Raw genomic sequence first — 27,527 nt, 5'->3', positions numbered from 1 at the left:
CCTGCTTAATATAAATTGCTTAGAATTGAAAACAAGGCTTTTTTCAGGCTTTTTTCTGAATGCAAATCATTGCACAACTACAGAAACATGCTGGGACTTTGTGTGAGAAGTCTAGTGCTGTAGAATAAAAGATGAAGAATGGCTTGAGTCTGAAAATGGAAAATAATTAGTGTGATAAGGAAAAATTATTTTTCTGAAGACCATCTCATCATAGATGTTCAGTACCGTGAAAATGTATAAAAAAGACTTCTTTTGCCAAGTCCAATATTAAATCTGTCTAATTTTTCATTTCAAACACTGTTGATAGAAAAGGTAGTTCCTTTTCATTAGATGCTATCTATCTTAAGGAGCTGATTTGACTATCCCTGTGTAGTCATTTGAGGCAGTATTCTTTGTATTGCTCATTCCTAATATAAGCCCCAAGGAGAGGGTAAATGTTCTGATAATAAACGTTCGGCTGCTTTCAGTATTTTAAAAGAACAAAATTATGGCATAGCCAAATGAGTTCCAAAAGGCAATAAATGTGCTGGCTTCATGTCACCAGTAAACACTCACATATTTGAAGAGAAAACTAGTCTTTCAAAAAGAAGACAGAATGGACAAGGCAAATACCAGAACTACAACCCTGGATCCCAAGAGAGCAGCCTTCAGCCTTTTCAGGGATCTGCGTGGAAGAACTCCATGGGAGGTGATGCTGAAGAAAAGAGGAGTCCAGGAGAACTAGTGATTCTCTAGGATCACGTCCTTTAAGCTCAAGAACTGTCCATCCTGACATGCAGGAAGTCAAAGAAAGGTGGCAGGAGGTCTGCATGGATGAACAAGGAGCTCCTTGGTAAAACTCAGATGTAGAAAGGAAACATAAAAGAGGTAGAAGCGGAGTCAGTTGACCAAGTACAGAGGCTGGGTGAGGAATATAGAGACAGTGTCTAAGCATGCAGGGACAGAGTTAGGAAAGTAAAAGCTCCCCAGGAGCTGAGCCTAGCAAGGGACTTCAAGGAGTCTTCTATAAGTATATCAGCAGCAAAAGGAAGGCTAGGGAAAATATGGGTCTTCTGCTGAATGGGACATAGAAAAGGCTGACTTACTCAGTGCCTACTTCACTTTGGTCTTTACTGGTAAAATCTGCATGCAGTAATCTGAGGCTTCTGCGACCAGAGAGAAAACCTGCAGCAATCAACATTACCTTCACTGGAGGAATATCAGGTTAGGGGAACATTTAAACCAATTGGACGTACAAAAGCCCAAGGGACCTGACGGGATACATGTACAAGTGCTGAGGCAGCTGGCCAATGTCAATATGAGACCACTCTCAGTTATCTTTGAAAGGTCTTGGTGATTGGTGGAAATTCCTGAGGACTGGAAGAAAGCAAATGTCACACCTATCTTTGAGAAGGAGGATCCAGAGAACTACAGGCCAGTCAGCCTCATTTCAATCCCGGAGAAGGTGATGGAGAAAAAAAATCTGGAAGCCATTTGCAAACATCTGAAGGACAAGAAGGTGATTGGGAGTTGTCACTGTGGATTTATGAAGGGGAAATCATGCTTGATCAACCTGATAGCATTCTGCAGTGACATAAATGAGGTTCATCTTGGTGGACGAGGGGAGAGCAGTCATTGTTTTTTATCTTGATTTTAGGAAGGTTTTTGACATTGTCGAAGTGAATGAAGACAGGTGGACAGAGAGGTGGATTCAAAACTGACTGAACTGCCAGGCTTAAAGTGTTGTGATCAGCACCATGAAGACCAGCTGGAGGTCCATCACTAACAGTGTACCCCAGGGGTCAATACTGGGGCCAATACTGTTTAACATCATTAATGACTTGGATAATGGGACTGAGTACACTTTCAGCAAGTTTTCAAATGACAGAAAAGCGGAAGGAGGGGTTGATACACTACATGGTTGTACTGCCCTTCAGAGGGACCTCAACAGGCTGGAGAAGTGAGTTGGCAGAGATTCCATGAGGTGTGACAAAGGGAAATGCAAAGTCCTGTACCACAGGAGGAATAACCGTATGCACCAGTACAGGCTGGGGGGCCAACCAGCTGGAAAGCAGTGTTCTAGCAAAGGATCTCAGGGTCCCGGTGGACAGCAAGTTGAACATGAGCCCACTGTGTGTGCCCTTGCAGCAAAGAAAGTTGACAGCCTCTTGGGCTGCATTAGGAACAGTGTTGCCAGCAGGTAGAGGGAGGTGACTCTTCCTCTCTACTCAGCACTGGTGAGACAGATCTGGAGTGCTGTGTGCAGAACTGGCCTCCCTGGAACAAGTGAGACACAGACTGGAGCAAGTCCAGCCAAGGGCCACAACGGTAATTAAGGGCTTGGATGATCTGATATTCAAGGAGAGGCTGAGACAGATGGGACTGTTTAGTCTGGAGAAGAGAAGGCTCAGGCAGGGTCTTACCAGTGTGTATAAACATCTGATAGGAGGGAGTAAAGAAGACAGAGCCAGGCTCTTCTCAATGATATCCAGTAACAGGACAAGAAGGAAGAAGCACATATTGAAATACAGGAAATTCTATTTAAACATAGCAAAAAAACTTTTTACTGTGAGAGTAGTCAAACACTGAAATAGGTTGCTCCTAGAGTTTGTGGAGTCTCCATTCTTGGAGATATTCAAAACCCAACTGGACATGGCCCTGAGTATACTGCTCTAGTTGACCCTGCTCTGAGCATGTGGTTGGAGTAGACAATCTCCAGAGGTGCCTTCCAACCTCAGCAGTTCTGTGAAAATTTTGAGCTGGGCCATGGTCATCCAGCTGCATCCAAGTTGGCTCCCAGGTTTAGGTTACGCTTATTTCAGGTCATTTTCACAAACAAACCTTTCTCCATCAGTGAAGGAAAGAAACAGTAGCCCAAATTATCATGGGGTCTTCTTACCTCAGTCTGCTCTATGAAACAGCTGAAAGGGGAGAAGCAATTCTTAGAGAGGATTTATGCCTTTGATGCAACAGGAAATTCCAGAGAAAAACACCACCTAGCAGGGAGGAAAAGATGTTGAGTAATCACATAGGAACTGAGTCTTGTCAATGGAGCAGAACTCCTAAATGTGCAAGAAGTAGAAGGAAGGACAAAGAGTTTTGCAGAAGGGCATTTAGGAAGTGACAGCGACATTCCAAATACACTGGACTGTAAGAAGCTGGTGCCAAAATGAAAGATTGCTTTACTTACAAGGTTTTGTCTTTCTGTAAATTAGTAGTCAAATACTGTGTTGAATTCTGGTCATCATGTTTCAGAAAGGATTGAGACAGGTAGCAAAAACAATTAAGGGCTTCAAAAATATTCTCATACAAAAGATTAAAATTGTTTACCTCAAGGAGTCTAATCTAAAGGGATATAATGATCATCATAACTCCTAGCTCTGTGGATTCCAGTGGACATATTAGCACTTATCTAATGCTTTTCAAAGCATATCAAAGCACTTTCGAAGGAGATCCATATAATGACCCCAGCTTTACACGGGATGGGATACACAAGTCGCATGTAGTGTCATCAGTTGCAGAGATGGAATTAGAAACAGGTTTGACATCCAGAAGAGCATGGAAACCACTCAGCCGTCCTTCCTTGGGATAAAAACAAGCAAAAAGAGGACATAGCTGAGTGCAGGGTCTTCTGTCTGTAACAAATTACATTCAGTGAAATTGAAACATGTCAAATTCAAAGTGAACTGAAAGATTTACTTGATACCTGATGTACTTAGCCTTCAAAACTAACTCCAGTTAGATATCAATGATGCCAAGAGCTCAACAGGATTCAAAATATGCGTGTGGAAAATATTTGTATCCATTGTAGTAAATGTTGCAACCATTAAGATTCTTTTAAGGGACATGCACTTTCACATGTTGGCACGTATGCCAGTTCATAACAGATTTAGGCACATATTTTTCCAGTGGACATATTAGCACTTAACCATCATTTCAAGGCAGTTTGCACAGAGTGGGAGATTATTGTCAAGGTCAGAACAGCACAATAAGACACACAGTTGGTCAGATGTAGTGTGTCTGTGCCTAGTTGGCTTCCAAATGAGGTGAAAGAACTAATTAAAAGTCACAGCATGAGCTATATGATGTAACAGTTTTTAATCATTCTGAAGCAGGGAAGGTAATGCCTAATCTAATCAAATAATACTTTATAAATACAAGCAAGTTTAAATGAAACACAGAGAACTGACAGAGATACATATTGTTTTGTCTGCACATCTTTGGATTTGTTGAGGTGGTTAATGAGAACTATATAAATATTTTACTAGGCAGCCAGTTAAACAATGACTGCTATGCATTCCTGTTGCAGTTGCAGAATGTAGTAAAAAAGCAAGGTGAGTTCTGGGTTTTTTGAGCTCTACTGCAATAGGAAATCAATCACACTCTAAGTGAAGTGCAAAGGTGTTCCTTTTCTTGTTGTTTGATGGGAAGGCACAGCCATTCCTTCAATGCCATCAGGGAGCTCTACCAGCCTGGTCTCAACATAGACCTGGAAATCTCAAGATACCTGTGTTTGTTGTTGGGCTTGGTGAGCAGAGGCAAGGTTTTAAAACATAGACACCCCATAAACCTCCCCCCTGCTTCAAACTCACCAGTCTCCTATTTCAGAGAGAAATATGAGAAACAACTGTATGTGTCTTTCTGCATATCTAACCCTTCCTCCCTATTTGAACACACGGTCTTTGTATTTCAGCTTTATGCTGTATTATTGGACACATACAGGTCCCAGGATTGCTGTACTCTTTACCAAAAGAAACCATCTTTGCCTTAGGAAATGCTTTTCAGTATAAACATGGTTTTTAATAATTAATAACATGGTTTTTTATATAATTTCAGAGAAAGAATGATCTCTATACTCTTTCTTCCAACGTGTCCTTCGAAGTTAAGAGCATGCCATATAAAGTGCAACCGGCAAAGCTCCCCGAGGGAAGCATAGCAGTAAGTAACTGAAAATGATATCTTTGTGTGAAGCACATGTATTTGGTCATTCTGATCACAGCTGTGAAAGTTTTTATAAATGAAAATATTGAGATCAGTCTTTCCTGTCTTTCTAGTGTAAATTCCTGAAATAATACCTAAAGGAAATACCTTTATTGCTTTCTGTGGAAGTTGCTGATATATGATACTAATTCCATTTTTAAATAATTTCTTGCTGCATTAATGTGCAGACCACTTTATGGCAATCAGGATTGATTTTTCACCTAGAAGAAAACAACAAAACTGTGAAAGCAAGTGTCTAATTACCTTTTTTGGGGTAAAAAAAATCTGGAGGAAATTTTTGTGCAAAATCCAAAATCTTGTTTTTGTCAGGTTTAGAGATCTCACCCTTCTCCCAGTCAGCAGTTCTCCCACACAAGCTTATGGCAACTTCTCTCTTATCTGTATTAAGCTTCTTTGATACCCTGATTTTCAGAAATGTCTGCATGCCTCTTTAGGTTTCCACCTCACAGCACATCAGGTGCAAGGTATGAAATTACCTGGTAATCCCTACAGAGTGATAGATAGATACTAAAGTACTTGCCTTATTTGCACAGCAAGATTTGTATGGCCCTGGATTATTATACGAAAAATTAATCTTGGAGGCGTAAGTTTGATTTGATTCTTTGCTGGTGCCAAAACATTGAGGCCGCACCTCGAGTGCTGTGTTCAGTTTTGGGCGCCTCACTACAGGAAAGACATTGAGTTGCTGGAGTGTGTCCAGAGAAGGGCAACCAAGTTGGTGAGGGGCCTGGAGCACAAGTCCTCTGAGGAGCGGCTGAGGGAACTGGGGCTGTTTAGTCTAGAAAAGAGGAGGCTGAGGGGAGACCTTATCGCTCTCTACAACTACCTGAAAGGGGGCTGTAGTGAGGTGGGTGCTGGTCTCTTCTGTCAGGTGGCTGGAGATAGGATGAGAGGAAATGGCCTCACATTGAGGCGAGGGAGATTTAGGTTAGATATTAGGAAAAATTTTTTTACTGAGAGGGTTGTCAAACATTGGAATGGGCTGCCCAGGGAAGTGGTTGAGTCACCATCCTTGGAGATATTCAAAAAGCGAGTGGACGGGGTACTTCAGGACATGGTTTAGTGGGCATGGTTGATGGTTGGACTCGATGATCTTGAAGGTCTTTTCCAACCTAAATGATTCTGTGATTCTATGATTGAGTTTGGGGAGCAATTTAAAGTAATTTGCTTCTTATGGTGTCTAATACCATAGTTAAAATTAACTCTATTTCATCATTACTGATATAAATAAGTAAAATATGAGTGCAAAATTTGATTCTAGTATAAGAGTAATCTGAAATTTGAAGGCTTATTGTTCTCATCTTTATAAAGATTTGTCATTTACAGTCCTTCTTTTAAAAGGTAAGCTCAGTACAAACTTTTCCAAGTTAAATCATGGTGCAAATACATCATATCAGTCTGTTGAGATGTGGTAGTAGGGAACAGAGTATTTTCTTATATGGAAAAATAACATAATAATACACTTTACAGCTTACTTTGAATATATTTTAGAGGATACAGGCTATAAAGTTTTGTTTTGAACAAACACAGATTAAATGGTTGATTGATACTTGCTCTGGGAAGACACAAGGTGAAATCTTTGTCCTGTACACTCAGTGACTCCAACCTCTAACATCAGGACTACCATGATTTCACCAGAAAGATTTGATGCTTAATGCAGTATTCATCCAGAAAGGTTCAAAGGCTCCAAGCTGACAGATATACTCAGGCTCTTTTTATTTTCTTGCAGCATGTGTTCCATACCAGAAACACATGTTGTGCAGAACTCTGTAGTGGTGCCTTCATCTGGACTGAAGTGCTTTACCCCAGGTGATAGCCTGCTGTTCTCAACAAGTGTCAGATGATCTACCAAATGATCAGATAAGCATTTTATTCTCTTACTCCAGCCAGTATAATGCTTGTTATTTGCTGCAGATGATTTACAGCAAAATGCCTGTAATGGCAACTGTAAAATGTTGAAAAATGATAGCGCTTTTATGTTGTTTCATATCTGGACATGGCAGTGGATGCTTGCCAGCTCTACAGCTTGATGTGTTATATGCACAAGCTCTTTTGATGTTCCACTTGCAGGAAGAAATATTTGCTTGAAGTTGGGCAACGCTTAATATTTTTGCTCCTTCTGAAAAAGATCACTGGTTGTGTTTTAAAAGTTTCCAAAGATTTATTTGAAAGTTTATGGTTTTCTTTCAGACAACGCAAGGGTGGAAGTGGAATAAAGACTTTAATATTTTAAAACTAATTGTCCAAAGTAAATATCTAATAATCAGCTAACACTTTACAGTTTATATAGTGAAGATAATATATTCTAAAAGAACAGAACATATGTCCTTCATTTAACTCATACAATGCTGGGTTCCAATTATGCAGGCTGATAATGTACATTTAATTTTAATGGCATGAATAATCCCATACACATCGGTAACTTACACAGTCATGCAGTCATATTTGCAGCTCTGAGGTCTTTATTTCCATCATCATGGAATATAGGTCTATGTCTTGAACAGAGGGTCATGATACATAGGTGTGTGAAAGGTTATGGAAATGTAAGAAAATCTGAATCTTTTATAGTAAAACATTAGAGTGAAAATGGCATCAAACAGAAAATTAGCTTGGAACTTAGTGGAGCTTAAAGCAAAATCCACTGATGTCAATAAATTTTTTTCTATTAATCTTGATAGGCTTGGAATTACAACTATATATTGTACAACTAGTTGTATTTCCTTGCTAACAGCTGTACAATTCAAGGGAAAATTGTCATTTTTTTCTTAGAGGTATTATTATGGTAAATAATACTATCCTACTTAATGAATTTCATGTGCAAGGTGAAAGTACTTTTTATAATAAAAAGGACAGAGTTAGAATAAGCAGTAATTTGTTCCATTTTAATTTCTGAGTCTTGAGCCAGTTTCAGAGTTTAATAAAATATGATTGCTTTTCTTAAATGTTTGATAGGACCTTTAGAGGGGATGCCTTTAGTCTAAACTGTTTGACTAGTGTCCTACAGTGAGTAAATATTGGTTTCAAACTAAGGCTTATAACTCTTTTTTTAGCTATTACACAGTGATAGTACTTTCATTTAAAATGTGCTTATATTCCTTATGAATTATATTTGCACAAACATTTGTAATGTGTAAACATAAATGTCAATATTAGTTACGATTCCAAGCTCAAGGGAGCTTTTGAGCATATTTTCAGAGCATACAAGAACATCATGCTGCAAAGGTTGGATGGGAACATGTGGGAGTAGTAAAGAGTTCCTGTTTCTCAGTCTCTGTAAGCAAAATGACTAAAGATTAGAGGAAGGTCATCATGGACAGTAAAAGTGGTAGCATTAGAATAATAATCAAGTTAGCTATAGTTTCTTAAAGTAGCAAATCAAATTATGGAGAAGTTATTTTTAATTTTTAAAGTGTCTTTTAAAGGACAAGAGGGAAAAAATAGCTTTGTGAGAATCCCACTAACAGGCACTGAATTCTGACCATAGATGCTGGATGTTTGAACTAGTAAAACCTAATTCCCATCTATCCACAAGGGACTGCCAATGAACCAGCAGCTTACCACATATGCTCCTATCTGCATTATGCTACCTTCCAGTGGAATCAAAGACAATTTTGAAGCTACGTTGAGTAGCACCAAGATCAGGACCGAAATCCAAACTGTACAAAAATCAGTGGCAAAAAACCTAATATTTCTTTTATCTGCTTACAATGTGCTTAACTGTGGCATATTTTAAAAGAGGAAAATAAAAGCCCCCCTATAGAAATACTTTCATGAGCAACAAGTGACTTTCATGGAACCACAACAGCAATTCTTAAGTTAAGACTATCAGACAGCATCTGTACTAAGACCAGCTTGGATTTTATTTCCAACAGCAGACAAAGGCTCTGTCTGTAACTCTCTGGTTGGCTTCACCCTCATCTCAGTGCTTGAGCCAGATGGCATTCCTTGTCACCCTTTTGCGTACAAAAGGTATGAGACATTCAGCACTGTGAAAGGTCAAAAGTCAGATGCCGCCTCTCAAGTCTGTGAGGTGTGCTTTTCACCAGCCTGACAAAGAAGCAACCACTATTTTCAGTGTTCAGTATAAGAAAGACTTCTAGTCCTGAACAGAGAGGAAAGCCAATATGCATCTAAAGTACAGTGCCAACAGGTAACACTTGTGTAAAAATTCCACTTCTTCATATTGGCCACCTTAGATGAAAACAGATAAGTCCCCCCCAAAACATTCTTTGGCTCTGATCCTGCAGTACTAAACCTACCACATGGAGAAGAACAGAAATCCAAGCTGAATAATGCAAAGTTGTCTTAAATCAAAATCATATGTAAAACACTTGTGGACAGCATGGGGTGGAGGAGGGACAGTCTTCTGTGGAAATGGTGAAATGAGGCAGGCAAACCTGAAGGGATGCTTTGTTTCTTTCTCTCCCTCCAGCCTCTGCCTCAGCTCTGTGGGTGTTCAGGATTTGCAGTGTCAAACTGTTCACCAGAAATTGCATTAGTAGCCTTGTAAGTCTTTGTGTAGAGTGTGAAAGGACGCAGCCCAGGGGTGTTATATTCTACTGGTAATGCACACAGGCAGGAGTGAGGCTGACAACTACGTATAATCCCCTGCTCAGAAATTAAATCTCAAGCACTTAGCACAACCCTTCCCTTGCTTTCAAAAACCTCAGACAAAGAAGGATTCATGTGAAAAGGGTGTGGGTGCAGCAAGATGGTTTTAAGATTTTAGCAGGCAAATATTTCATTAGACATCGGCCTCACTCCTGCTACAAGAGAAGAGAGATGTGGCAGTTTTGCAGCAGCATTCTGCTTGATACAAGATAGACCTAATTTCTGCTGTTCATTTTACTCATTGCTGATAATCTAAGGATTATAAACATGATGCTCTGCACTTCTATAAGATCACAGTTTCTTGTTTATATTTCAACATCTGTCACGGTCCAGCTGAGCCACTGAAATTACACTGTAAATTGCACTCTACTGTCTGTAAAGGCAGAACAACGGAAGAAGGAAGAGAGGATTATGAACCCATGCGGTACAAGCAAGGCTGAGTACTGCTATACCACTCATAATTGGTTACAGTGTGTCCTCAGAAGACCCAGATGTCCTTACCTGGATCCATGCTGATAGGTGCTCTATTGGTATCACAAGAAGAGTTAGGTTGCCTTACTGTTTTTGCAGCCTAAGAGGAAAGAAAATACAACACACAAATGCAGCAAACATCTAGGAAGTGGTGCATAAAAGAAGACATGGAATGGCTACATAAGTAGTTGCATACACTACTATCAGCTTTATCCAAAGCCTAATGAAATAGACTGTTGCCACTGATTTCAGTAGGATCTCAAACATGCTTTTAGGTCTGGATTGATGCCACCTAATTTTGAACAGTGAACTGGAGCACATTAAAAGTCTAGTTGCTGTGCTCCTGTGCAATCAGTAGGCAGCCCTATGAGCTATTCAGATCCTAGATAACACCAGGCAGCAGCTTAGTTCACCCCTGTCTGAGAGCACCTGTGGTGCTGAAGTAGTTGCCTTTGGATGAAAGCGGACTTGGTGCCCAAGGAGACAGATGTGGTTCAGTCAAATACAATCTTAAGAAATCTGTAAACAAAAAATTCCTTCCTACAGAAGTACTTGCCCACTCTGATAATTTCCATATTCAGGGTGTACAATTTCAGTAGACTGCCTCTCTACCAACACATCCATAGCTGGCCAGCAGCTTGCTAGAGTCTTTTTGTTCTGGTTTGCTGATGTTGTACAGTCCAGCCCAGAGCAGTGATGCTGACTCCATTTCCTCTTGCATTTATCTCAGTCATATTATGCCACCTAGGAATTTGGCTCAAGCTATCAATACCAGAAATGGCTAAATCAAATTTTTGCAAGCAAATGGGTCTTCCCTCAGGTTTGATCTTACTGTAAAATGGCGTCAGTCATTTTGTCAAACTTGAGAGGACAGAAAGCGCTGCTTGGGTTTGCTTTTTGCTGTTGTTTACAAATATTTGTTAAGATGATTTTGGTAAGTGATCTATCACTTTACTGCTCCAGTTCCACAGCAACATGCTTAGACAAGTGATAGTGTTAGAACAGAAACTGTAGTGTTAGAACAGAAACTGTAGTGAAGCTCAAACCTTACATAAGTAAGGTACGTACACTGTGTGTTGATAGTGTCAGATCCTTTTCAAATAATAATGAAAAAAATTATAACTTCTTGCATGTATCACCACAGAGTTTGCCAACAGAGGAAGCACACAGTGTAGATGAGTTGCAGTTTTTTAATCAATCTCAGTTTTTGCTGCCATGGGGCCTATTGAATTTTCATCAGCACTTCCCAACATTTGTGCTATATGTGATCAGGTCTTCAAGGCTTGCCTCAGGGAAGCATTCATGAGGATTTTGAAGCAGTAGAAGGGAGATGCTTTCTTTCTTGGACAGCGGAGCTCATTGCTTGCTACAGGCTTTGTGCAGCCCATCATGACTCCATCCCTTCTGATTTCCCTGGCCAGATAAGCCTTTTACTTGCATTCCTCTTTTTCCTTAACTGGCTTTTCTCTGGGAGAAATCTCTGCAGACAGCTCAGGTGACCTTTTTACTGCTCTGAGACACAAGGAGAGCCATTCAAAAACATTTTGTCCTTACTAAATGAGCACTGCTCTTGCTGAATCTAATGATGCAGAGAGGCTATGAAGTTCTGCAGTGGTTAAGAAGCAACCAAAAGAGGAAGCTTGGGAAGGGAATGGTATCCCTGCAGTGGCATAGTTGATCACTTGATCACACCAGCAAGGTATCTGTTGTGACCCAGGGGCAGCATTTCATGGGGTTTTTTACTAATTCTGTTTAACTTGAATTTATTCTTTGTATGTGCTATCTTTTTGAAGGCTTTTAGAGTAATAACTATTTACAGCTGCACCAGAGAAGTATATTAGCTGAATGTGTTTATTAGATCAACAATGGTATGGCCAGTACTGCAAGCACTTAATGTTCAGGTTACAGATCAGTGTTAAAGTGCTAACCCCAGAAGGATTGGGCAGTGTCTCAGAATTTTCTGCGTAATGCTCAGTGTAAGCTTTGGTAGAAGGCAAGTTGTATCCCACATAGAAAGTTTGTCCCTAATTTCAACTATGATCTGTGTCCCATAACAGTGAGGGATACTATAAAAAAATACATGCATCAGTAGACCTGATCTACTAGCATCTTTCTAAGCGCTGTGTCAGAGTAGGGGACAGTTGGCTGCACAGATGAAGTTAGTGGAAAGGACTATTCCAAAATGTCTTCCAATAAACCATGACAGTAGCTGGGAGACAGATCTGCTGGTGCTTGCAGAATGAAAAGTCTAGGAAAGTATGCTGATCATGAGAAAGAGTGAGACAGGAAAGGGCTATATGTTGCAAAAAGGCTGAAGTTTGCCATCTTCAAGGAGAAAAGTGAGAGGCACAGAAATGGAATTAATTTTGAACTGGACTACAGAGTTGTGTCCAGTCTTCAAACTTAGGATGCTGCTCCATAAATTAACAAATTAGCATTGTGCTAAATTTCAGGTGCATCAACCAGTGAGTTAATAGCAAAAAAACAAGTAGAAAGAGAATTTGCAATGAGTGCAGATCAGGGACTGGGCCAAGAAATTTATTAAGAAGAGTAGATTTTCTAGCTGTACCTCAAGCACTGAAGAGGAAGATCATTTGAGAGTTTGTGTAATCAGTTTGCTTTGCAAACCAATTTCATCTTGTCATGAAGAAAGTAACTTCCATCTGTCACATACTTGCCCTCTTTAAGGGAGACTAGGAGTAAATGAGAGAGCTCCAACAGAAAACCCCAGAGAGAAATAACTTCCTAGGCTAACAATAAAGAGGAAAGTTTGACAAAATAAATTAAAACTAAAGGGACATAATTGTGGCTGAGGAGCTAAGGAAAGCTCTAACTCATTCCTTCCCACTTGGGAGCAGCAGGGAGAGAGCAAATATTCAATGACATTGATGAGGAGCCTTCCAAGCAGAGTCTGAGAGCATAGAATAAATTTGGTACAAGGCATGGAAGGGAGAGTGAGGAGGAGGTTACTTATGTGGATGGCCCCAGAAGGAGAAATACAGAAGGGTTATTACTACTCTTTGTCAAGATGAAGGTCTAAAGAGAGAAGTTTGCCAAGTCAATTAAAACCTTTGATAACTCATGTTATACACACCTGCTGCTTTCTGGAGTCTCAGACAATGAAAGGGAGTGTTTCATGCTTGTTTCTCATTTAGGTAATAGTCCGTATGCTTGGCTTCTTTTAAGGAGCATAACATCATACTATGCATTAGGCTTTATCACAAGGACAATGCACTCTGCTTAAGTTTAATTTTTGGACTGCTTAGCTGAAACGCAAGTCATAGGAAAAAAGTATACTGGTGTGTCAGCAGAAATTAAAATAAGAATAATGTAGCTGGTATCTATTGTGGTTTCAATTAAGAGTTTGGGCTGAAGTCAACCATTGTTTCAGAGTAATTCAGCATAAGTCAGTTATACTGGCCTAGGCTGTACCAGCATACACGCGAGTAGAACTTTGCTCCTTGAATCTTCTTGAAGCATTTGCACAGAAGAGTATTTTTTTGCTACTCTGTATTAAGTGAAACTGATTCGTGTGTCTGATATGACAAGACTTTTGTGTATGTGTGAATTCCATTTCTAGTAATTATCGTGAACAAGTGGAAAGGAACTTGCAGTAAATGAAGCTAACATGGGAGAATTCCAAGCAATGTGTATTTCTAATCTGCAAAATGCTATTGAACTGAATGCTTATAACGACTGTATTCTACTGTCAGATTTGCTTAAATTTTGTTCATTTAATGTATTCTTTTCATTTCAGATCAGAACATCTGTCATTTGGTCCACTCCAAATGTCTCCTTTGTAATCCCTTTATGGGTTATAATACTAGCAATACTTCTTGGACTACTGGTATTAGCTATGTTGACCCTAGCTCTATGGAAGGTATGTTGCATTATTACTGTTACTGTTGCCTTAAAAAAAACCTGAAAGATACTGGAAGATATTAACAGATAAGAAAAAGAAAGGCTGGAATTTTGTGATCTTTAACAGTTTGGAGCAAAAGCAACAATACGTGTGTCTTTTTTGTTTTCCATTTCTGACATGTTAGTGTCACTGACCTTTATGCAGGGAACTTGTTTTCAAAGTCCTCCTTTATTATTAAAGTCTGGTTATAAATGGGCATACAGAGTTTGACTCTGTTTCTCAAGACCTCTTTTGCAGGATGTTTAAGTTCAAAAAGAAGTTACTCTAACTTTGTTTTCTGTGAATACTTCAGGGATTTCCAGTTTTTGTCAGCATGTAACAACAGTCCCAGCTTTGACAATTCATTTTTAGAAGATTTCCTTTTATATTAGTATGTTGTATCTTCTGTTTTTAGTTTTCTAGTTCTGTGTTGGTTGTTACACTCCCTTCACAAGTTTTAAGACAAGTTACTGGAAACTGCTATATTACAGGGAGCCAACGTAGCTTTTGGCTATCCTCTCAATTCCCATTAAAAAAAATAAAAATAATTTCTTAAGTTTAGCTGCCTAAAGGTTATGGGTCAGGTGTCCAGCCTATGCTAACTTTTCAGATTCGCCTAGTCAGTTAACAACAACAGCAAAAAGCTATGTCTAAAACATGGGAGGATGAGAGGAATTACCTTTTGGTGGTACTCTACTTCGACCTCTTGTGAAGCCTACATGACTTTCAACCTTTCAACCAAAAGGGTAACATTTAGGCAGTTAAAGTTAGGTGAGAGGAATGTCATCTTTAGTGATCTTTAGTCTACGTCACAACACTGTCCTGTGCACATTTCCCAACACATATTCCACTGCTGTTATTATTGCTATTTGTCAGTCTAAATACTTTTCTGAATGTCTTGCTGAACTGAAATTAACAGTTTTCTTATTAGAGTCAGCCAGTATCAGCATTCAGACCAACTTTACATCTCCTGCAAAGACATCTTTCATATAATTTGAATTTTTAAAGCAATACTTTGGAACTCAATGCCTTGTACCTAAAACTATCATTTTTCATAGGGAACGATTTGAATAGAAATAAAAAAATCTTCACAGTCTATCAGCCTGCCACAGATTGTATCCGACCTTTCAGGTTGACTCAGTGAAAAATCAAACTGCAGCTGAGTCTTCCTGTGGTTGTCTTACCATGATGCCTTTGTTTCTGTTGATTGTTTCCTGCAGTGTGGCTTCTTTGACAGACCTAGACCTCCTCAAGATGACATGGCTGACAGGGAACAACTGACAAATAACAAGACTACTGATGCATAGAGGAAGAGTGACAGATCATGTCAGAACCCTGCCTGAGTCTAGAAACACGATGAGGATTAAATGAAGGATTCCTTCCACCAGTTTTCCTTTGTACCTGCAAGTGACATGGTGTCATAATCTGATCTATGCAACGTTCTGAGAACATGCCACATGATGGCCATCCTTGCCAAAGAAAGCAGCTTTATCACTGCCTTACAAACATACTCACCACTGAACAGTAAGTTTATCCCATATTCCAGTCAGTCTACATTTCAGCAGTTGCTTTTGAACACCTGTGGTATACTGAGATGCTTCCAGAACAAGCCCAAATCTCCCAAGGAGAGAACACCTGCATTGCTGTATTGTCTAGAAGATGGACCAGGACAAAACTTCTGAACGCTACTGTATCATGCAGAATACCTTTGAAACCTCCCTAAGAATAAGAACTTTTATGAAATTATGGCTCAGGGAGACAAGCAATATATCAGTACTGTGAAAGTACTTCTGAAAAACAAAGGTAGTCTATAAAGAACTTTATAGATGGGGCACAATTATTTATTTTTCCGCCTTTTCAGGATAAGTATCTGATATAATCATCAACTTAGATTTTGAGAGAAGAAAGTAAAAAAATAGAAATCATGTACTTACCTTGCATGTAAATAGAAAAGTAAACCCATTGTACACACAGAACACATCCTTCTTGGCTACAAGGTGTTTACAAAGCAGAAGATTTATGCAACATTTACGAGATGATAAACAAGTACATGTCGTATCTCTCAACCCAGAGCTGGCAGTATCACACCCAGATAACTAAATTCATGCACAGTGTAGAGCAGGGGATGAGTTACCCTGTCCTTGCATTGCTGATGACTGACACCTGTACAGCTGACACAGGATGCAGTCATTTGTGAGACACTGATTTAAATTATCACAGCCACACTGGTGATACTGAGAAGGCTTGGGGGTTTTGGGCTAGGGTAAATTTTCTTTGCCATTGCCCTGTTACTTTGTTGAAATGGCCTCTTAAAATGGAATGGCTACTGCCATTGTATCTTCTGTTTAATTTGTGTCATAGACACTAACACTGTTCACCTAAAGAAATCTTTGCTTTTTTCGGGGGTTTGGGGGGTTTTTTTAGTCTACAAGCTGGCAGCATATTTAAAGTGTTGATTTCAGCAAAGTTTAGGGCTGAATATAGTTATTTCTTAAGCACAGTCTTGCAAGGAAGGTGGGCAAGATTTGTATTTATGCAGAAAAATAGGATGCCAGCCAGCCAAGCATGAACAAAAAGAAGGAAACATCTTTTCAGGTAAAGAGTAAAAATATACATTTAGGATTTTTTTTTCTGGGTGAAGGATTCTGAAGAAGAGAGGCTTCATTCTTTCTGTTCTATCAGCAAATGGTCCTTATCTCAGCAGGCAGCCTGAGCTCAGATCTGTGCAAATTTGTGCCTGAAAGCTTGAGTCTTCCAGTGCTGCCTGTGAGTGTGAAATTAGCTATATTGTGTAAACTTCAGGAGGGATTGTTCATCTCCTGAAACATACACCACACGTTCCTTCTCCTGAGCGCCTTTTCTTTCCAATCCATCTCAGCTTCTTAATTGGCAAATGGCCTCATCCATTCTGCCACTTCTTGGCTCCTTTTAGGTAACTGCCCTTCTGCTTCCTAAGACTTCAGACAGTACTAGCTATGAGACATTGTCACTTCTGTCAGTCTGACAGGAGATTTTACAGTTTTACCATTTCTTGCATGCAGACTGACCTGTGAAATCCAAGCAGAAGCTCGGAAACCTGAGCAGGTGTGTTCCATCTTCATATCTAAGGCAAATTTGCAAGAAGACCTTTATGAAGTCTTTAGCTTATCAGATGCAGTGTGCCCATGAGACTTAATGAGAGGAGGAGACACATGCCTCAGAAAACAGAGGTGAAGCACCGTTGGATGGGGAGGCCTAACCACTTCCCAGTCCCACCAAAAACCATTAACAGACCCCTTCCCCAAATGGGAACCCTTGTAGGTTAGAGAGATCAGCTGATAAATACCACCACAAAGCAAGCCTGTCCCATATTTGCATACCTCTGTATCCCATACGTTCCAGGCAAAATCATCCTCCCATGAAAAAGACAGTGAGCTTCTAGCTTTTGTAAATATTGAATTGTTGTGTGTAGCAGCTTCTGAAATAAGATCAGCTAGCTCATTACAGTCATATCATCTACACAACTCTTACTCTGATGAAATAGCACCATGAGGAGATACTGAACATAGGACTTTTGTATGTGCAATACTTTATATTACTTATATACCTGAAGCATGTTTACACTGGCATTTGTGGTTGCTTTTTAAACTTTTGAATATACCGATTAATGATTACAATAAAGAAAAAAAATAGGAAAGAAAATGAAAACAAACACAGCTCTGTTTAGTATTTGTTGCAATGTGTTTTCAATCCTGCATTGCTCTGAGGATGGGACTAGGTGACCTAATAAGTTCTTTGCAGTTGTAACATCTATGGTTCAGTTTTGAGCAATTACTCTCCATTTTAATGATGGGCAAAACATGTTCAGATACTAAATTTATACCAAAAAACCCTCAGTGACTGCTGGGCTTGGCTGGAATCCATTGGCTGCAGCTGTGTAATGTCACTGGAACCCAAATTAGAGGCACATGATCTGACAAACAGTTACTTTGAGCAATACTTTGTTTTATATTTCTACATCCTGGTAGATTAAACTTCCCCCATGGAAATGTCTGGAGCCGTGTGCTGTCAAGGACTGTAGTCTTGGTCCCAGCATTTGTGGATAGCTTTGGCTGCAAACAGCTTTGCAAAGAAGATTTCTGGGTTTCAGTGCTTGCCAGGAGTGTTTATCCCCTTGGGAGATTGCATCCTGTATGTGGTTACTAGCAGGCAGTCGACATAATCTTGCCCCCCCAGTATATTAGTAATGTACTACACGATAACCTCTGCCACATCCCTATATGACTGAACTTTTGTTTCAGTGACGTCAGCCTTGTAACGAGTTACTAAATGCAGCTTTCTGTAAAAGTAATTCAGCCTTGCACTTCCAAATGTATGTGGTGAGCTGCTAATTACTGAGAGCACAGGAGCAGTCTGGAGAGCAGAAAAAAACAGGAGATTACTTTATAAATTAAAGCCTTTTAAAACCGTTTATTGCTATGACCACCACAGCAGTCTAGTAAATAGAGACATTCATCTTTTATTTCACATGCTTCTTGCTGAGTTTGAGAAAGGCTGTCCAGTTATTTCATCCACGCAGCAGACTTTTTAAGAGTATCAAGTGTCAAGCGACATTCTCTGTTTTATGAAAATTTCAGAATTTACATAACAGGGACCAGTACATTTGAATATGTTGTCACTTACGGATTTAATCTTTAAAGGTATTTAGCAAATACAATTTTCATTTAACCACCGGGTTGTTAACAAGAATTTTTTCTTGTCACCATTCTGTAACTCATTTACAATTTTTTCCATCTTCTCCAACTTTTTTACCCTGACAGCTTTTATGTGTTTCCCATATTAGACATCTCTTGAAAATGGCACTGATTTTCTCTACCTTTTAGCTGTGTTTTTTTCATCCATTAGCAAGAAGTGTCTTCTGGTAGGCATGGCATACATTAACTAAAAAGCCTTTTGGGAACCAACAAAACACCTAGAGACATGCAGGGAAAAGAAAGTCCCAACTGGCCATGGCCTATGGTATTCCACTACATTGTAGCAAACTTTTTTTTAATTAAATACCATCTGACACACTGCCTTTAGGAATTGTTTATGAGTGAGTGTTTTATTTATGATTGTTGGCAAAGATCCATATTAAAATGTAGTGTAATGGTAGTGCCTCTTGACAATAAAAAGTCTTGAATTTAGCTTATGCAGGCACCATGATGTGACACAGCAGGAATGCTTTTAATATTGAAGGACTGTTCATGTTTTGCCTGTATGTCGTATTTCAGGGGCATTTAACTATTCAAGATGCTACCCTACTGTACACAGTGATTTTTAGAAAAGAAGAATGGAAGTAATTGTTCAACTCACTTTTCAGATGGTTTCATTTGTTTTCATCATGTTGGTCTACTTAACTGATGCACCACATTTCATTTGGTTATGTGTTGTTCTTTGTTTCAGTAACGGTTTGTAAAGTGGACTTCAGCAACTCTTTCCAAAACTGGACTGCATCAGGCAGTATTGCTTTTCCAGAAGCAAGCTCAGGATAACAGCAGCAGAGCAGAATTCAGGATGCTATGTGAAATGGTCAGTGCATTGCAGGGGCTAGCTTACTTTTCAGCAGTTTACCCAAATTCATATTCAGAGTCATATTAACAAAACATCAACCTTAGATTCCCCATTTCTCCTGTCAAGGAGGGCCAGGGGGTGCCCTCTTTTGTCAGCATTGTAAAGACCAAATACCAAGCAATCCTCACAGCAAACCTGGGGAGGGGGGAGCACATTTTATACCTGCACAAGACAAGTAAAAGGCAACCAAATCAAGTATATGGCAAAAGCACAAACAACATCTGTCTTCTGATGCTCTCCTGGTCATGAAGGTTAACATTTTCCCAGCAAAAGCAATCTGCCCACTTATCACATTAGACCAGCAGCACCAGAAAATAATCTGAAGTTGCAGAAAGTTTCCATGAATCTCATATCCTTTGTAGATATTTTACATTTTGAAGTATATATGATAGCTCTTGGCTCTTCAAATAGCCTTACTGATTTTTTTTGTTGGTTTTTAATATTTTAATAGCATTTAGAAAAAGTTAGGTCAGCATAATAAAAGCTGAAAAAAAAAAAAAATTAAACTAACAATGAAGTCTCACAGGAGACCCAGGCTTAGATCTGGACTCATCTTTTACATTTTTAGGCACAGAAGAGACATCAGGAGATCTCTCAGGTGTCTGCTGAGACTTCCAAGGGTGTAATGGCTTTGTTATAACAAACACTCCCATGCCAACTAACATGAAAACCAGAAGATATTATTTTTAACCATCCAACAGTCTATCATTCCCTGCTATATGCCCTGCGTACAAGAACAGGCAGAACATGGGTAAATGGCACCATTAAACTAGGCAGTAGGATGAGACATTCACAGTTTGACTCAGTACACCAGAAAGAACCTTTCCTGTGGAGAAGGAGAAAGACTGAATTTTCTCAGTGGCTAAAATTAGGAAAGATTTGTTTTTCTAGAGGAGAACACGACACCACAGAAGCACTGCCCTTCAAGCATAATGGGTACAAGCACAAACGCAAGGTAGCTGGGCACAAGGGACTTAATATTAAGCAGTTAAGGAGGCTGCAGGATACTATGTTAACTATAAATGACCTAGAGGGAAGGGCTAGGAGGCTCTAGAGGAGAAACCAAACCTTTAAACACATAGATGTTACCACAGAGTAGATCAGAAACAACAAGAAGGTTGATTAGTAAGATGAATGGATTGGAAATAAGGCTCAGCTACAGCAGATGAGAAGTTGTGACCCCAGAAGATAACGAGACTAATGATCTATTACAGTGATTTTTTTTTCACAGTGACCAACTGATTCATTGCTTCTGCAAAGTTTGAGGAAGACCATTTCCTTAGTAATTAGATAACGAAAGGAAAAAATATCTCTGCAGCTGTGACAGGACTATTGAGTTATCTGTGAATCCCTCTCATTCTTAAATGAAGGGCTGTATTCACTTCATTGACGTTGAGGGAAGGAAGGAGGTGGCAAAGACATGAGTCTTGAATTTGTTCCAGCATCTGCTAAAACCTTCTGGCTTCACTGCTGTTTCAAAGTGACTGTTCAGTATTTGCTGAGGCTATACATCTTTCACTGTAGTAGTACAGACTGTGCTGTCCAAAGGTAATAGAAAGACTTTTTTCCAAACCAGTAAAAACTAAATCTTTTGTGGAAACTTTCCGTCTATGCCTGGCTTACCCAGGAGACCTGAGGAGTAAAGTGGGCTTTAAGTGGGATTTTTTATTTATTTTTTTTATTTATCAAGCATTGTAACATACATTAAGAAGCTTCTCTATATGTATATATAGCTTCAGTCCTTATATGCAGTTTTAAGTGGTTGAACTGAAGTAATTCTTTCCTAACAGATGAAGGAGGCACAACTAAATCAGCAATGGAATTGAAAAGTTAATTGATGAAGTGAAGATGACAATGATCCTATTTAAGTTTGGCTGTAATGAATGTTTTGCTTTATATTTTTAAAGTATACTATTTCTTTAATTCTACATTTAATATATTATGGTACTCATGAAGCACTTACTTAGACATTACTAACAGTGATATTTGTGTTTAATGTAACAAGATACTCGCTAACAGATAGATGAGGCAGGAGCACGGAGTGAGGGGGAAGGACCGTGTTCTTCCCTCCGTTGGGCTGCTCCAGCCGCAGCTGTGGCTGACTGGGAATCTTCCACGCTCCACAACAAGCAGTGACTCTCACAAGAGGGGAAAATCCTGGTATCGTAACAGTTCTCGGTCCTTTGGACATACACCCTTTGCCTCGAAGGTTTCTGGAGCATCTTGCTCTGCTCTGTTGGGTGCTGCTTGTTTAATATTATCTGCTCCATTGGCTCCTCCACACTCAACTGGTTCAGATTGCAAAGAATCAATGCCATCTCCTTTCCATCTGCTTTTTGTTTAAAAAGCTGAGGATATCTCCTGTCTCACGAACATGTCTGCAACTTTTCAGTAATTCCCATATGACTTATGAGAATATATTCTGCTTGATTTTGGGGGTGAAGGGGTGTTTAGTCTCCACTCTGCTTTTCTAATGCCCATATATACACAAAAAGTCAGTCCTATGGTATCTATTACAAATTATTTCACTAAGCAACCAGCCAAGTTTTTGTTCTGTAATTTAGTAGAACAAAGTAAGCCTGAACTTAACCCTCCAGCCATTTTAAGCAAACAACATCTGTGTGAAGCCATTAGGTTTCAAATACATTGACTCACTGCAATGTCTTTAAGAGCAAATCTTCTTGCAGAACATGTTGTGGACTCTTCAGCATCTTCACTGCAGTTGGTATGCTATGTCAAGCATATACTGATCTTATGTAGATCGTGTTTAGCTGGTTTTATTATCACAAAAATGCTTTTTCTGGAGAGTGGGAATGAAGTGCAGGAAAAAATGTGAGCTGTCTTTTTCAAGCATGCTCAGAAAGCTGAGCTGGTGAGCTTTTAACTACCACCCCCTCAATTAACCCCTCAAAGGGACCTCCTAAGCAGGTCTGCAGGGGAAAAGGGAGGTGGCAGCAAGGGGTGTGAGGACCACCGATGAGGAGCAGTGCCCGGAAAGACACGGATTGGCTTCAGTGCATGGCATTGCCCCAGACCTCGCATGGAAAGGGGCTTCCTTGGCTGCCAGAGGACTGAGGGGCTCTGTGCTTGGCCTCCTTCTTCCCTCCCTGCGCTCTCTTCCTCTGTCTCGGTCCACGTGCCTTTGCTCCTTCCTGCAGATGGGTGGCTTGCTCAGCCTCCAACCACCTCACAGCTCCTCCCTGGGCTTCCAGCTGTAAATCCCCCCCAGCCTCCCCACACGGCAACAGCAGCAGCTCCCCAGCTCTCTTTCCCCCACTCCTGACTGCAGTTGTTTCCTGGCCCTGTGATGTGATGTGACCCCAGCTGAGCACCACAGATCTCCCAAAGGCTGGTCTCACCCCATGGCTATCCCCCACCTCCTCCCCAGGAAGGCTTGGGCAGACAGACCCTAGTCCTCTCAGAGAAGGGACAGCAACTGTGTAAATCTCAGAGGGCTGCTGAAGTGGTTACATGAAGAGCAGCTTGCAATGGCCGTGTTGTCACAGATACCCAAGCGCACATTGGGGATTGTGTCTCCCAAATCACTCATGTCCTTCTGTTTCACACACACATATGCCTTCTCAATGATAAACCATCTCTCTGTTCTTCTCTTGTTGCTCCATGTAACGTCTCTTGCCACTTTTTTTTTTCCGGGCTTCTCCCCTATGTCCCAGGACAATATCCTGGCCTGTTCCATGCAGACCGCCCCTCAAAACAACCTGTCCCAGTGACCTTGCCCTATCTGAGCTCTGCCTGTTCCTCTTGGCTGCTAAGGCAGGCCTGATCTCCAAAGGTGCCCATGTAGTATGTACCCTGGAGCTTTATTAGCAGCTTCCCCACCACCACCCCAGGCCCTACAGCTTCCTCTGGGGCAGCCGCTGTTGCTGTTGTTGTTGTTGTTGTACATCAGGGAGATGGGAGGGAAGGGATGGCCTTGTGCTTGGGTGCTGGGCTGAACTTGGGCAAACACTGTCTGTTCATTGGCTTGGCCACAAGCTTCATGTAATTTTGGGCAAAGCCCTTCATCCCTCACATCCTCATCGGCAGCGGGGCCGCCAAAGAACAGTGCTAGATAAATCTTACAGATAATAAGCTCTTTGGGTGGAAACGAGGTCTCTCCTATTTCTCTAAGGCTGAAGCAAACTTACGATGCTGTTTCAATGCTGAATAACGTCAGCCTCCAGGGAGCAGTTGCTGAAAGTTCAAGTGCCTGTATTGGAGAAGCGTGTGACTGCTCCCTTTCTTTCCCCACAGACCCATGAAACCATATAAGGTTATTTTTTAGCTGCTTATGCCTGCTTTATTAGGGGCACCAGTTACAACTGGTGAAATAAAGTAAAACCGAACTGAAGAGGAAAATAATTGTGGGTATTTTGATTTAAGCTATTTATTCATCTCAGGCCTGCTGAAAAAGTGTGCTTATTCCATTATCATCAATCCAGTCACATATAAAGCTACTGAAATATTATACAAATAATAGTTTTCCAAGCTGTTGTGTAGAACAATTCAGGTGGGAAGAACTATTAATATTAAATACTTCTCTTTTCAACTTTGGATCCATGGACACCAAAGGGATCAGGCTTGCTTTTCTTTCCAACATAGAATTATCTAGGAATTGCATGTAATTTCTAGAGCTTCTCAACAGATTACTCTGGAGCTTTTCAGCAACAAGTTAGAAATGTAGAGCCTCGCCTTTGCTCTGCTGCACACCAGAGTATTGGCTTTTCTGTCTCTGTAACTGAAGGGATGCACAGCCCAGACTGGGAGTACAGGTACAAAACCAACCATGAATCAGATCATCGAAGAGGATTTTGAGGAAGGAAAATGCATGTCCCTGAGCAACATCCAGGCTGGGGTGTTGACTCAAATGAGTTGTGGTTGAAGGTGAAGTGACTGGGGCATTGAATCCCTGGGTGCCCTCTGCCTGAAGCTGAGCACTCAGAAACATTGTAATGCTTGAAAATCTTGGCCCAGGCACGGCCTTTTGTTAAACCTAGCAGGATCACTTCATGTTGGCAGCCAAAGCTGCTGTGGAACCACCATGAATAGAAGAGGGTGACAGTGGAGACTGTGAGTTAACGTTGCATTTCCTCATTTTGGCTGGCTTGCGTCACCAGTGTAAAGATGGCGTATAAAGCTTTCATGGAAACTGTCTTTTCTTCTCAGCATACTGACAGTGATGTCTACAGCTTAAAAAGACTGATAGGAGAATCACTCTTAATTTGCCCTTCAAGTCCTGAATTTTTGCTACCATAGATAGCAGGCACCGGCAGGCAAACAACTCAAATGCTGGTGCTCTAAGTAGAAACGAAGCATTTTTCTGATCTACTGTCTTAACTTTTTCATTTGACTGTTAAGTACTTCCACCAGGGGCTGTAGGAGAAGTGCAGAATTTGGGTGTTGGCATGCCTGTACTATGTGCTAAGCACAGAGCAAATTTGTGGCACAGAAAGCCTGCACTTCAAATATAAAATATGGAGCAGCAGATGGATATAATAAAACAGGAACCATACGGAAACAATGACACGATTATGAACAGCATAATAAGCAATGTTCATAGCACACCAGGGCCATAAGCAGACTTCCTATTCTGGATTCCTAAATTAGGCATCTTAATACCTAAATAGAAGTCATCTGGCCCATCAAGGCAATCCAGAGCATCTCTCCTAGTTACTCCAACACCTTATACAGCCAGTGGAAGTGACAGCTGTGGGTTTGCTCTCCAGCAACTCCCTTGAGCCCATCCGGCAACACTCGAGTCTGGTGCCAAGGAGGAAACAGCAGGCGCCAACTTGGGCTTTTTTTCCTGCCTCGCTGAGGGCTGAGGCACTGGGTGCCACCCGGATGCACTGTCCCGAGGCTCCATTTTCAGAAGAGCGCTGCTGTGCAAGGTGGAGAGGCGAGCAGCCAGAGGCTGTGCCCAGGAGCTCGTCTCAGCCCTGCGTTGCCTGCTCTGCTCTTGGCTGTGCTGCAGTTCGCAGCAGCCCACCATGCAGCAGGACCACAGAGCTGGAGGGAGAGGGAGTGGGAGAGCCTGGCTGCAGTTGACCAATCGGACTGGTCTTCTAGGACTGGAAAGTTATGGTCTGCTTATAGGAGTGAGCGGTTTGCGTTACAAAATGCACAGGCAGGCCCAAAGCACAGGCTTTTACCCACCCTAGGATGCTCCCCTCTCACTGAGTACCAGAAGGACACTCGGCTCTCCTGTGAGTTCCGGGTGGCCAGCGTCCTCTTCTGCACCAATGGTGCTAATGCTGTGGGAGGGATGAAGCGCATGTCTCTTCCCAGACATATCCATCACCCAGTTATGCGCTTCTCCTGAGAAATAAATGGTTATTCAGATCCTGACAGGTTGCATAAAGCCTAGCTTTCACTTTCTCTGTTCTGTGGTTGAGTACGGTAGGCAAGAGGCTGTTATACACGCAGTGTCCCTTTCTCCTTTGGTCCTTTCTTGAGCCTGTCAGTGTGTAGCACAGCCTGAGCAGGCTGAGTGGCTTCAGGCCTCCACGGAGTTTTAAGTTATTCTGCACGAGTTCCAAAAACTCTGGCAATGATGTGCTCACGCTGATACACTTCTGAGTAAAGCGTAAGCATCTAGAGATAGCAGCAGTAGAAGCAGCACTGTTAAGGTTGGATACCTCCACAGGCTGGCAGCCACAACTAGTATGTGGTACAAATTGCTCTGTTGAACTAAGGCTCCTAAATTTCTCTTAAAGCAGCATTAGGTTTGGTAACAGTCAGTCTAAATGTGGTCCCTTGCCAATAACAAATGAACTTGAAGAAGCCTGGAATTCCAACTATCTTGTTTGAGATTCCCAGTGAATATCTTGGAAAGTTTACAGCCTTGCTATGTTCTGCTAATCATTTAAGCATTTAACTTGTCAGATGCTCAGAAGTTCACCATTTTCATGTTTCTTTCCTGAACATACTGGACAAAATTTTTCCAATTTGATTGCTCAAAACAAGCACCTGTATTTGTGTGTAGGCACTTAAATCAACACCTTGCTCTGCCACACTCTGAGCCCCCATGTCTGAAAATCAGCCACTCTAGATACCTACATATGGTTTTAGGGGCCTAGCTTTTGGCAGCTAAATTCATGTTTGTGATACTTTCACATGTTTTTAATAAGAATCTAAACATAAACCAGACCAAAAAAAAAGGGGGGGGGGGGGGGGGGGGGGGAGAAAAACAATACTCTGTAGGATATCTATGTGTTGACATAAAATATGGAATAATCCCTGCCTATTGCATCTGCGTATGCAGATTTTTCTTTCAAATGTGAATTATTGAATCAGTAGTTCAGACTGTCCTTGGAAGAGAACTACTGTATCTCACACATACTAAAATGGCTGCCTCCACACTGAGATGTTTTGCAGTGGCAATTCAAATGCCCATCACATCTCAGCAGGTCATCACTTGCCACCATGTCCTTACTTCTACTCCTGGGCCTTCTCAAAAATGAAGTTTGGTGTCACCAATGAGTAAAGGTTTTCATGTTTTCTGTTCTTATGCTATTGTCTTAGTGGTAACTGTTCCTGGACAAGAGAATTAAACTTAGTGGGTCCACATCTTCTAAAGCTTCCTTTCAGGGCTCATTTTACTCAAAGGGTGAAGGAGCAGCAGTCCAAGGGCAGAGGTCAGCTCTGGGCATCAGGTCCACTCAGCAAACTGACAGCCTCAGGAGGGCTTCTGGGTGAAGAAAAAGTTAATGCTATGATGCCACATTTGGCAACATATAGGAGATGCCCCACGTTAATGGCAGCAGAAGCGACTTGGTTCAGCTATTTCATTTCAATGGGGTTTGTTTTTAAATTTACAAATATGATAGGCTCATCAACTTACCTGCAACCTCAGGAAAAGCTAAATATCTGCCTGAAGGTCCCTTGACAAGCTGTGCTTTAGACCTGTGTTCAGAGAAAATAAACCCATGGTTTTTCTTTCATTAATAGGGAGCACACAGCACAACAATAC

The 27,527-nt window shown here is 40.9% G+C and overlaps 1 protein-coding gene across 3 annotated transcripts in view; it reads left to right on the top strand.

The window, feature by feature from the left end:
- The window catches only part of ITGA8 (integrin subunit alpha 8), a 122,960-nt gene extending 103,832 nt beyond the window's left edge, over window positions 1-19,128 (top strand). Inside the window, exons 28-30 of one of the 3 annotated variants that reach the window (XM_069775890.1) lie at window positions 4,816-4,917; window positions 13,820-13,942; window positions 15,184-19,128. In XM_069775890.1, the coding sequence (XP_069631991.1) occupies window positions 4,816-4,917; window positions 13,820-13,942; window positions 15,184-15,270 (312 nt within the window). In that variant the 3' untranslated portion in view covers window positions 15,271-19,128. Of the gene's footprint in view, window positions 1-4,815; window positions 4,918-6,709; window positions 7,700-13,819; window positions 13,943-15,183 lie in introns of those variants that run through there. The other 2 variants (XM_069775896.1, XM_069775904.1) reach the window with 2 other exon arrangements.
- The last annotated feature ends 8,399 nt before the right edge of the window (window positions 19,129-27,527 follow it).

The sequence above is a fragment of the Haliaeetus albicilla genome, chromosome 2, assembly GCF_947461875.1.
Source record: "Haliaeetus albicilla chromosome 2, bHalAlb1.1, whole genome shotgun sequence".
NCBI classification, from domain to species: Eukaryota; Metazoa; Chordata; class Aves; order Accipitriformes; family Accipitridae; genus Haliaeetus; species Haliaeetus albicilla.
Note: the sequence above shows the minus strand (reverse complement) of the source record. Positions and strands in the feature narration are given on the sequence as shown.